Below are 12,862 nucleotides of genomic sequence, written 5' to 3'. Positions count from 1 at the left end.
GTAAAGCTGTTCCACCTTCAACACTCATCAAAACGCTCAAAACTCATCCTGCTAATTAAAATTAGCAAATTTCCAGGTTCCAAAAAATTCCAGGTACTCCCAGAATTCCCGGTTTTTGAAAGCCCTAATTTTACCCTTTTTTTCGGCTTCATTTGGTTTGGCTCTGATTCCCTCCGTTTCAACTTCAAAATGTTTAGTCCCTTCAGAAATATTTGGGACTTCTGCAACAAATTTCCAGGATTTCCAGTTTTCCACGAATTTTTTCCAATTGAAAATGAACGGGCAATATTGTTTAAACTTCCACAATTTCCCAATTTTTCAACCAAGTCAAGCCATTCCACCTTCAACACTCATCAAAACGCTTAAAACTCATCCTGGTAGTTAAAACTAGCAAATTTCCAGGTTCCAAAAAATTCCAGGTACTCCCAGAATTCCCGGTTTTTGAAAGCCCTAATTTTACCCTTTTTTTCGGCTTCATTTGGTTTGGCTCTGATTCCCTCCGTTTCAACTTCAAAATGTTTAGTCCCTTCAGAAATCTTTGGGACTTCTGCAACAAATTTCCAGGATTTCCAGTTTTCCACGAATTTTTTCCAATTGAAAATGAACGGGCAATATTGTTTAAACTTCCACAATTTCCCCATTTTTCAACCAAGTCAAGCCATTCCACCTTCAACACTCATCAAAACGCTCAAAACTCATCCTGGTAGATAAAACTAGCAAATTTCCAGGTTCCAAAAAATTCCAGGAACTCCCAGAATTCCTCGGTTTTTGAAAGCCCTAATTTTACCCTTTTTTTCGGCTTCATTCGGTTTGACGCTGTTTCACACCGTTTCAACTTCAAAATGTTTAGTCCCTTCAGAAATCTTTGGGACTTCTGCAGCAAATTTCCAGGATTCCCAGTTTTCCAGGAAATTTTTCCAATTGAAAATGAACGTGCAATATTGTTTAAACTTCCACAATTTCCCCATTTTTCAACCAAGTCAAGCCATTCCACCTTCAGCACTAATCAAAACACTCAAAACTCATCCTGGTAGTTAAAACTAGCAAATTTCCAGGTTCCAAAAAATTCCAGGAACTCCCCAGATTCCCCGATTTTTGAAAGCCCTAATTTTACCCTTTTTTCGGCTTCATTCGGTTTGGCTCTGATTCCCTCCGTTTCAACTTCAAAATGTTTAGTCCCTTCAGAAATCTTTGGGACTTCTGCAACAAATTTCCAGGATTTACAGTTTTCCAGGAAATTTTTCCAATTGAAAATGAATGGGCAATATTGTTTAAACTTCTACAATTTCCCCATTTTTCAACCAAGTCAAGCCATTCCACCTTCAACACTCATCAAAACGCTCAAAACTCATCCTGGTAATTGAAATTAGTAAATTTCCAGGTTCCAAAGAATTCCATCAACTCCAAGAATTCCCGGTTTTTGAAAGCCCTAATTTTACCCTTTTTTTCCAGCTTCATTCGGTTTGGCTCTGCTTTACACCGTTTCAACTTCAAAATATTTAGTCCCTTCAGAAATCTTTGGGACTTCTGCAACAAATTTCCAGGATTTCCAGTTTTCCAGGAAATTTTTCCAATTGAAAATGAACGTGCAATATTGTTTAAACTTCCACAATTTCCCCATTTTTCAACCAAGTCAAGCCATTCCACCTTCAACACTCATCAAAACGCTCAAAACTCATCCTGGTAATTGAAATTAGCAAATTTCCAGGTTCCAAAAAAATTCCAGGAACTCCCAGAATTCCCGGTTTTTGAAAGCCCTAATTTTACCCTTTTTTTTCGGCTTCATTCGGTTTGGCTCTGCTTCACACCGTTTCAACTTCAAAATGTTTAGTCCCTTCAGAAATCTTTGGGAATTCTGCAACAAATTTCCAGGATTTCCAGATTTCCAGGAAAATTTTCCAATTGAAAATGAACGTGCAATATTGTTTAAACTTCCACAATTTCCTAATTTTTCAACTAAGTCAAGCCATTCCACCTTCAACACTCATCAAAACGCTCAAAACTCATCCTGGTAATTAAAATTAGCAAATTTCCAGGTTCCAAAAAATTCCAGGTACTCCCAGAATTCCCGGTTTTTGAAAGCCGTAATTTGACCCTTTTTTTCGGCTTCATTTGGTTTGGCTCTGATTCCCTCCGTTTCAACTTCAAAATGTTTAGTCCCTTTAGAAATCTTTGGGAATCCTGCAACAAATTTCCAGGATTTCCAGTTTTCCAGGAATTTTTTCCAATTGAAAATGAACGGGCAATATTGTTTAAACTTCCACAATTTCCCCATTTTTCAACCAAGTCAAGCCATTCCACCTTCAACACTCATCAAAACGCTCAAAACTCATCCTGGTAGTTAAAACTAGCAAATTTCCAGGTTCCAAAAAATTCCAGGAACTCCCAGAATTCCTCGGTTTTTGACGGCCCTAATTTTACCCTTTTTTTCGGCATCATTCGGTTTGGCTCTGATTCCCTCCGTTTCAACTTCAAAATGTTTAGTCCCTTCAGAAATCTTTGGGAATCCTGCAACAAATTTCCATGATTTCCAGTTTTCCAGGAATTTTTTCCAATTGAAAATGAACGGGCAATATTGTTTAAACTTCCACAATTTCCCCATTTTTCAACCAAGTCAAGCCATTCCACCTTCAACACTCATCAAAACGCTCAAAACTCATCCTGGTAATTGAAATTAGCAAATTTCCAGGTTCCAAAAAATTCCAGGAACTCCCAGAATTCCCGGTTTTTGAAAGCCCTAATTTTACCCTTTTTTTCCGGCTTCATTCGGTTTGGCTCTGCTTCACACCGTTTCAACTTCAAAATGTTTAGTCCCTTCAGAAATCTTTGGGAATCCTGCAACAAATTTCCAGGATTTCCAGTTTTCCAGGAATTTTTTCCAATTGAAAATGAACGGGCAATATTGTTTAAACTTCCACAATTTCCCCATTTTTCAACCAAGTCAAGCCATTCCACCTTCAACACTCATCAAAACGCTCAAAACTCATCCTGGTAGTTAAAACTAGCAAATTTCCAGGTTCCAAAAAATTCCAGGAACTCCCAGAATTCCTCGGTTTTTGACAGCCCTAATTTTACCCTTTTTTTCGGCTTCATTCGGTTTGGCTCTGATTCCCTCCGTTTCAACTTCAAAATGTTTAGTCCCTTCAGAAATCTTTGGGAATCCTGCAACAAATTTCCATGATTTCCAGTTTTCCAGGAATTTTTTCCAATTGAAAATGAACGGGCAATATTGTTTAAACTTCCACAATTTCCCCATTTTTCAATCAAGTCAAGCTGTTCCACCTTCAGCACTCATCAAAACGCTCAAAACTCATCCTGCTAATTAAAATTAGCAAATTTCCAGGTTCCAAAAAATTCCAGGAACTCCCAGAATTCCCGGTTTTTGAAAGCCGTAATTTGACCCTTTTTTTCGGCTTCATTTGGTTTGGCTCTGATTCCCTCCGTTTCAACTTCAAAATGTTTAGTCCCTTCAGAAATATTTGGGAATCCTGCAATAAATTTCCAGGATTTCCAGTTTTCCAGGAATTTTTTCCAATTGAAAATGAACGGGCAATATTGTTTAAATCATGGATTTTGTTTATTTGAAACCATTTTAGAAATGTGCTAGCTGTTCCCCTGTTAGCATGTTAACGTTAGCATGCTAATGTTTTATACTAGCATGCAAGCTAATTATGAACATTTTACCCTTAAAATCATGGATTTTGTTGATTTGAAACCATCTTAGAAGTGGGCTAGCTGTTCCCCTGTTAGCATGTTAATGTTAGCATGCTAACATTTTATTCTAGCTTGTAAGCTAATTATGAACATTTTACTCTTAAAATCATGGATTTTGTTTATTTGAAACCATCTTGGAAGTGGGCTAGCTGTTCCCTTGTTAGCATGTTAATGTTAGCAAGCTAACGTTTTATACTAGCATGCGAGGTACTTATGAACATTTTACCCTTAAAATCGTGGATTTTGTTATTTGAAACCATCTTAGAAGTGTGCTAGCTGTTCCCCCGTTAGCATTTCAATGTTAGCATACTAACGATTTATACTAGCATGTAAGCTAATTATGAACATTTTACCCTTAAAATCATGGATTTTGTTTATTTGAAACTATCTTAGAAGTGCGCTAGCTGTTCCCCCGTTAGCATTTCAATGTTAGCATGCTAGCGTTTTATACTAGCATGCAAGCTAATTATGAACATTTTACCCTTAAAATCATGGATTTTGTTATTTGAAACCATCTTAGGAGTGTGCTAGCTTTTCCCACTGTTAGCATGCTAACGTTTTATACTAGCGTGCAAGCTAATTCTGAATATGTTACCCTTAAAATCGTGGATTTTGTTATTTGAAACCATCTTAGAAGTGTGCTAGCTGTTCCCCTGTTAGCATTTCAATGTTAGCATACTAACGATTTATACTAGCATGTAAGCTAATTATGAACATTTTACCCTTTTAATTTTCCTGAGGGAACTCTCCTGAAGGAATCAATAAAGTACTATCTATCTATCTTAAAATCATGGATTTTGTTTATTTGAAACTATCTTAGAAGTGCGCTAGCTGTTCCCCCGTTAGCATTTCAATGTTAGCATGCTAATGTTTTATACTAGCATGCAAGCTAATTAAGAACATTTTACCCTTAAAATCATGGATTTTGTTTTTTGAAACCACCTTAGGAGTGTGCTAGCTGTTGCCCTGGTAGCATGTTAATGTTAGGATGCTAACAATTTATACTAGCATGCAAGCTAATTATGAACATCTTACCCTTAAAATCATGGATTTTGTTTATTTGAAACCATCTTAGAAATGTGCTAGCTGTTCCCCTGTTAGCATGTTAATGTTAGCATGCTAACATTTTATACTAGCTTGTAAGCTAATTATGAACATTTTACCGTTAAAATCATGGATTTCGTTATTTGGAACCATCTTAGAAGTGTGCTAGCTTTTCCCCCTGTTAGCATGTTAGCGTTAGCATGCTAACATTTTATACTAGCATGCAATCTAATTAGGAACATTTCCCCCCCTGCAGGCCCAGTGGGACGGGCTGACGGGTCACATCGTCCTCAACAAGTCCGACGGCCTGCGGAGAAACTTCGACCTGGACATCATCAGCCTCAAGGAGGACGGCACTGCCAGGGTGAGCGCGCTTCCCAGCATGCATTGCTGCACGTCACCGTGACTCACGAGTGTTGGAAGTCAATGACGCGGCTGGTTGTCACTGTCACTCAGGGCGTCACGGAGGCCGGAAGTCGCCTCACCAAGAGGTGGATGAAGGTTTGTCTCCACGTTGGTCTAAAACCGATCCTTGTCCTCCTCGTTCCTCCTCTCCCTCGCACACCTTGACGTTACACACGATAGCAGGTGTGTCCAAACATTTAGGTATTTTTTGATTTCCAAAGGCAATACAATATATAGATTTTTTTTTTTTTTTTAACTTTTAGGGCTCTCTTCAAGTTCGGTACCGGCGAACCGTACGGGTCTCAGTCAGAAAACAAAACAAAACATAAGTCTTACTTATTATTTTGATCAACTTCAGCGCTATCAAACCACAGAACACCATTTTAGATTCTGGGTGTTGTTGATAAATGGCTGTGGCTTTGCATAGTAGAGTTTTAACTTGCACTTAAAAAAGCACTTCACATTGAGTAAACAACCTCAAAGTGCTACAGGGTGTATTAAAAAAAATAAAAAATAAAAAAAGTTGAAAAGGATTAGCAAATCATTGTATTTTGTTTTTATTTACCATTTACACTACGTGACAACTTCACTGCGTTTGGGTGTTGTTGTTTTTTTACTTTTAAAGCTTAAATAACTTGACAAATTTCTGATCTCTCTATTACAAAGTTTAAAAAAAATGTTTTTTCAAATGTTATGCTCCTTTTGTAAAAAAAAAAAAAGAACAACAAATTCTGCTATTTTATGGCAAAAACACAAAATATTAAAGTTTTTTTCCACCCCAAAAATCTCAAAGTGGAATATAAAATGTGAATCTTTGAATTTGTCAATAATTCATAACAACATTGATTTTGATTCATTATTATTTTGTGAGCAATGACAGTTTAAAAAAACATACTAATCCACTAATAATTTATTAATAATTTATTTATTATTTATTTATAATAGAAGTGTTAATAAATATAAGTCAAAAAGGGATTTTTTTTTACGTTCAACACCAAAATCTCATGATCTATTTCAGATCTATTCGTCAATTATAAGTTATTAAAAAAAAGTTTTAAAAATTAAAAACATTTTTAAAATTTCACTGAAAAAATTTAGGGATTCAAAAAGGTCCCGTTCATCAAACAATATTATTATTATTTTTTTACTTTCAATGCTTAAATATGTAGATCAACTTCAGATCTATGTGTCAATTATACAATTTTATGTTGTTTTTGTTTGTTTCAAGCCCTTTTTGTTGAATAAATTATAGTTTTTTTTTATATGGCAAACCATCTTAGAAGTGTGCTAGCTGTTCCCCTGTTAGCATGTTAATGTTAGCATGCTAACATTTTATTCTAGCTTGTAAGCTAATTATGAACATTTTACTCTTAAAATCATGGATTTTGTTTATTTGAAACCATCTTGGAAGTGGGCTAGCTGTTCCCTTGTTAGCATGTTAATGTTAGCAAGCTAACGTTTTATACTAGCATGCGAGGTACTTATGAACATTCTACCCTTAAAATCGTGGATTTTGTTATTTGAAACCATCTTAGAAGTGTGCTAGCTGTTCCCCCGTTAGCATTTCAATGTTAGCATACTAACGATTTATACTAGCGTGTAAGCTAATTATGAACATTTTAACCTTAAAATCATGGATTTTGTTTATTTGAAACCATCTTAGAAGTGCGCTAGCTGTTCCCCTGTTAGCATTTCAATGTTAGCATGCTAACGTTTTATACTAGCAAGCAAGCTAATTATGAACATTTTACCCTTAAAATCATGGATTTTGTTATTTGAAACCATCTTAGGAGTGTGCTAGCTTTTTCCCCTGTTAGCATGCTAACGTTTTATACTAGCCTGCAAGCTAATTATGAACATTTTACCCTTAAAATCATGGATTTTGTTATTTGAAACCATCTTAGGAGTGTGCTAGCTTTTTCCCCTGTTAGCATGCTAACGTTTTATACTAGCGTGCAAGCTAATTCTGAATATGCTACCCTTAAAATCATGGATTTTGTTTATTTGAAACTATCTTAGAAGTGCGCTAGCTGTTCCCCTGTTAGCATTTCAATGTTAGCATGCTAACGTTTTATACTAGCAAGCAAGCTAATTATGAACATTTTACCCTTAAAATCATGGATTTTGTTATTTGAAACCATCTTAGGAGTGTGCTAGCTTTTTCCCCTGTTAGCATGCTAACGTTTTATACTAGCCTGCAAGCTAATTATGAACATTTTACCCTTAAAATCATGGATTTTGTTATTTGAAACCATCTTAGGAGCGTGCTAGGTTTTTCCCCTGTTAGCATGCTAACGTTTTATACTAGCGTGCAAGCTAATTCTGAATATGTTACCCTTAAAATCATGGATTTTGTTTATTTGAAACCATCTTAGAAGTGCGCTAGCTGTTCCCCTGTTAGCATTTCAATGTTAGCATGCTAACGTTTTATACTAGCAAGCAAGCTAATTATGAACATTTTACCCTTAAAATCATGGATTTTGTTATTTGAAACCATCTTAGGAGTGTGCTAGCTTTTTCCCCTGTTAGCATGCTAACGTTTTATACTAGCCTGCAAGCTAATTATGAACATTTTACCCTTAAAATCATGGATTTTGTTATTTGAAACCATCTTAGGAGTGTGCTAGCTTTTTCCCCTGTTAGCATGCTAACGTTTTATACTAGCGTGCAAGCTAATTCTGAATATGTTACCCTTAAAATCATGGATTTTGTTTATTTGAAACTATCTTAGAAGTGCGCTAGCTGTTCCCCTGTTAGCATTTCAATGTTAGCATGCTAACGTTTTATACTAGCAAGCAAGCTAATTATGAACATTTTACCCTTAAAATCATGGATTTTGTTATTTGAAACCATCTTAGGAGTGTGCTAGCTTTTCCCCCTGTTAGCATGCTAACGTTTTATACTAGCCTGCAAGCTAACTATGAAAATTTTACCCTTAAAATCATGGATTTTGTTATTTGAAACCATCTTAGGAGAGTGCTAGCTTTTTCCCCTGTTAGCATGCTAACGTTTTATACTAGCGTGCAAGCTAATTCTGAATATGTTACCCTTAAAATCATGGATTTTGTTTATTTGAAACCATCTTAGAACTGCGCTAGCTGTTCCCCTGTTAGCATTTCAATGTTAGCATGCTAACGTTTTATACTAGCAAGCAAGCTAATTATGAACATTTTACCCTTAAAATCATGGATTTTTTTTATTTGAAACCATCTTAGGAGTGTGCTAGCTTTTTCCCCTGTTAGCATGCTAACGTTTTATACTAGCTTGCAAGCTAATTATGAACATTTTACCCTTAAAATCATGGATTTTGTTATTTGAAACCATCTTAGGAGTGTGCTAGCTTTTTCCCCTGTTAGCATGCTAACGTTTTATACTAGCGTGCAAGCTAATTATGAACATTTTACCCTTAAAATCATGGATTTTGTTATTTGAAACCATCTTAGGAGTGTGCTAGCTTTTCCCCCTGTTAGCATGCTAACGTTTTATACTAGCCTGCAAGCTAACTATGAAAATTTTACCCTTAAAATCATGGATTTTGTTATTTGAAACCATCTTAGGAGAGTGCTAGCTTTTTCCCCTGTTAGCATGCTAACGTTTTATACTAGCGTGCAAGCTAATTCTGAATATGTTACCCTTAAAATCATGGATTTTGTTTATTTGAAACCATCTTAGAACTGCGCTAGCTGTTCCCCTGTTAGCATTTCAATGTTAGCATGCTAACGTTTTATACTAGCAAGCAAGCTAATTATGAACATTTTACCCTTAAAATCATGGATTTTTTTTATTTGAAACCATCTTAGGAGTGTGCTAGCTTTTTCCCCTGTTAGCATGCTAACGTTTTATACTAGCTTGCAAGCTAATTATGAACATTTTACCCTTAAAATCATGGATTTTGTTATTTGAAACCATCTTAGGAGTGTGCTAGCTTTTTCCCCTGTTAGCATGCTAACGTTTTATACTAGCGTGCAAGCTAATTCTGAATATGTTACCCTTAAAATCATGGATTAGACATTTTTATGTTGTTTTTGTTTGTTTCAAGCCCTTTTTGTTGAATAAATCATAGTTTTTTTTTATATGGCAAACACATCAAATACACAATATTTAATAAGTGTAATATTTGATGTGAAGTAATTGGAGCCTTAAATAGGTCAATAATTCATAACAATATTCATTATTATTTTTGAGCAATGACTGTAAAAAAATCAAAAAAATCTGACTATAACTCCTGGGGATCCAAAAGGGTCCCACTAAAAAAAGTGTTACAAATAAGTCAGACATTTTTTTAAGGCTTAAATTTTGAGATTAACTTCAGATTTATCCGTCAATTATACATTTTTATTATTTTTTTATGTATTTTTTCATGCCTTTTTTGTCAAATAAAACTTTTTATTTAAAAAAAAATACTTTTCCCCAAAAATATTTCAAAATTGAATATTTGATGTGAAGTAATTGGAGACTCGATTAGGTCAATAATTCATAACAATATTGATTTTAATTTATTATTATTTTTGAGCAATGACTGTAAAAAAATCAAAAAAATCTAACTATAACTCCTGGGGATCCAAAAGGGTCCCACTAAAAAAAGTGTTACAAATAAGTCAGACATTTTTTTAAGGCTTAAATTTTGAGATTAACTTCAGATTTATCCGTCAATTATACATTTTTATTATTTTTTTATGTATTTTTTCATGCCTTTTTTGTCAAATAAAACTTTTTATTTAAAAAAAAATACTTTTCCCCAAAAATATTTCAAAATTGAATATTTGATGTGAAGTAATTGGAGACTCGATTAGGTCAATAATTCATAACAATATTGATTTTAATTTATTATTATTTTTGAGCAATGACTGTAAAAAAATTAAAAAAAAAAAATCTGACTATAACTCCTGGGGATCCAAAAGGGTCCCACTAAAAAAAGTGTTACAAATAAGTCAGAATTTTTTCCAAGGCTTAAATCTTTAGATTAACTTCAGATCTATCCGTCAATTATACATTTTATTATTTTTTATGTTTTTTCATGCTTTTTTAGTCAAATAAAACTTTTTATTTTTTATTTTTTTAAAATACTTTTACCCAAAAATATTTCAAAGTGTAATATTTGATGTGAAGTAATTGGAGCCTTAAATAGGTCAATAATTCATAACAATGTTCATTATTATTTTTGAGCAATGACTGTAAAATTTTAAAAAAAAATCTCACTATAACTCCTGGGGATCCAAAAAGGTCCCACTAAAAAAAGTGTTACAAATAAGTCAGACATTTTTTTAGGCTTAAATCTTGAGATTAACTTCAGATCTATCCGTCAATTATACATTTTTAATTATTTTTAACATTTTTTCATGCTTTTTTTGTCAAATAAAACGTTTTATTTTTTATAAATACTTTTACCCAAAAATATTTCAAAGTATAATATTTGATGTGAAGTAATTGGAGCCTTAAATAGGTCAATAATTCATAACAATATTCATTATTATTTTTGAGCAATGACTGTAAAAAAAAAAAAAAATCTCACTATAACTCCTGGGGACCCAAAAGGGTCCCACTAAAAAAAGTGTTACAAATAAGTCAGACATTTTTTTAAGGCTTAAATCTTTAGATTAACTTCAGATCTATCCGTCAATTATACATTTTTTATTATTTTTTAAATTTTTTCATGCTTCTTTTGTCAAATAAAACTTTTTATTTTTAATTTTTTTTAAATACTTTTACCCAAAAATATTTCAAAGTGTAATATTTGATGTGAAGTAATTGGAGCCTTAAATAGGTCAATAATTCATAACAATATTCATTATTATTTTTGAGCAATGACTGTAAAAAATTTAAAAACAATCTGACTATAACTCCTGGGGATCCAAAAGGGTCCCACTAAAAAAAAGTGTTACAAATAAATCAGACATTTTTTTAAGGCTTAAATCTTTGGATTAACTTCAGATCTATCCATCAATTATACATTTTTATTATTTTTTATGTATTTTTTCATGCCTTTTTTGTCAAATAAAACTTTTTCTTTTTAAAAATACTTTTCCCCAAAAATATTCAAAGTGTAATATTTGATGTGAAGTAATTGGAGCCTTAAATAGGTCAATAATTCATAACAATATTGATTTTAATTTATTATTATTTTTGAGCAATGACTGTAAAAAAATAAATACAAAAAAACTCTATAACTCCCGGAGACCCAAAAGGGTCCCACTAAAAAAAGTGTTACAAATAAGTCAGAATTTTTTTAAGGCTTAAATCTTTGGATTAACTTCAGATCTATCCGTCAATTATACATTTTTATTTTTTTTCCCTTTTTTTTTTCATGCCTTTTTTGTCAAATAAAAGTTTTGATTTAAAAAAAAAAAAAACTTTTCCCCAAAAATATTTCAAAATTGAATATTTGATGTGAAGTAATTCCAGACTTAAATAGGGCAATAATTCATAACAATATTGATTTTAATTTATTATTATTTTTGAGTAATGACTGTAAAAAATAAAAAAAAATCTGACTCTCCTGGGGATCCAAAAGGGTCCCACTAAAAAAAGTGTTACAAATAAGTCAGACATTTTTTTAAGGCTTAAATCTTTAGATTAACTTTAGATCTATCCGTCAATTATACATTTTTATTTTTTTAATGTATTTTTTCATGCCTTTTTTGTCAAATAAAACTTTTTTTTAAAATTTTTTTTTTTAAGTACTTTCCCCCAAAAATATTTAAAAGTGTAATATTTGATGTGAAGTAATTGGAGCCTTAAATAGGTCAATAATTCATAACAATATTGATTTTAATTTATTATTATTTTTGAGCAATGACTGTAAAAAAAAGAAAAGAAAAAAATCTCACTATAACTCCTGGGGATCCAAAAGGGTCCCACTAAAAAAAAGTGTTACAAATAAATCAGACATTTTTTTAAGGCTTGAATCTTGAGATTAACGTCAGATTTATCCATCAATTATACATTTTTATTATTTTTTATGTATTTTTTCATGCCTTTTTTGTCAAATAAAACTTTTGATTAAAAAAAAAAAAAACTTTTCCCCAAAAATATTTCAAAATTGAATATTTGATGTGAAGTAATTGGAGCCTTAAATAGGGCAATAATTCATAACAATATTGATTTTAATTTATTATTATTTTAGAGTAATGACTGTAAAAAAAATAAAAAATCTGACTCTCCTGGGGATCCAAAAGGGTCCCACTAAAAAAAGGGTTACAAATAAGTCAGACATTTTTTTAAGGCTTAAATCTTTAGATTAACTTTAGATCTATCCGTCAATTATACATTTTTATTATTTTTCATGTATTTTTTCATACCTTTTTTGTCAAATAAAACTTTTTATTTATTTTTTTAAAATACTTTTCCCCAAAAATATTTCAAAGTGTAATATTTGATGTGAAGTAATTGGAACCTTAAATAGGTCAATAATTCATAACAATATTGATTTTGATTTATTATTATTTTTGAGCAATGACTGTAAAAAAATAAATTAAAAAAAACTCTATAACTCCTGGGGACCCAAAAGGGTCCCACTAAAAAAAGTGTTACAAATAAGTCAGACATTTTTTTAAGGCTTAAATCTTTAGATTAACTTCAGATCTATCCGTCAATTATACATTTTTTATTATTTTTTAAATTTTTTCATGCTTCTTTTGTCAAATAAAACTTTTTATTTTTTATTTTTTTTAAATACTTTTACCCAAAAATATTTCAAAGT

General features: G+C 32.3%; 1 protein-coding gene across 1 annotated transcript in view; it reads left to right on the top strand.

The window, feature by feature from the left end:
- Positions 1–12,862, top strand: part of LOC133650022 (glutamate receptor ionotropic, kainate 1-like) — a 105,085-nt gene that overhangs the window by 46,374 nt on the left and 45,849 nt on the right. The window contains exons 8-9 of the mRNA XM_062046768.1: positions 5,015–5,122; positions 5,215–5,259. Coding sequence (XP_061902752.1) covers positions 5,015–5,122; positions 5,215–5,259 — 153 coding nt within the window. The remainder of the gene's footprint in view (positions 1–5,014; positions 5,123–5,214; positions 5,260–12,862) is intronic.

The sequence above is a fragment of the Entelurus aequoreus genome, linkage group LG05 (assembly GCF_033978785.1).
Source record: "Entelurus aequoreus isolate RoL-2023_Sb linkage group LG05, RoL_Eaeq_v1.1, whole genome shotgun sequence".
NCBI classification, from domain to species: Eukaryota; Metazoa; Chordata; class Actinopteri; order Syngnathiformes; family Syngnathidae; genus Entelurus; species Entelurus aequoreus.
Note: the sequence above shows the minus strand (reverse complement) of the source record. Positions and strands in the feature narration are given on the sequence as shown.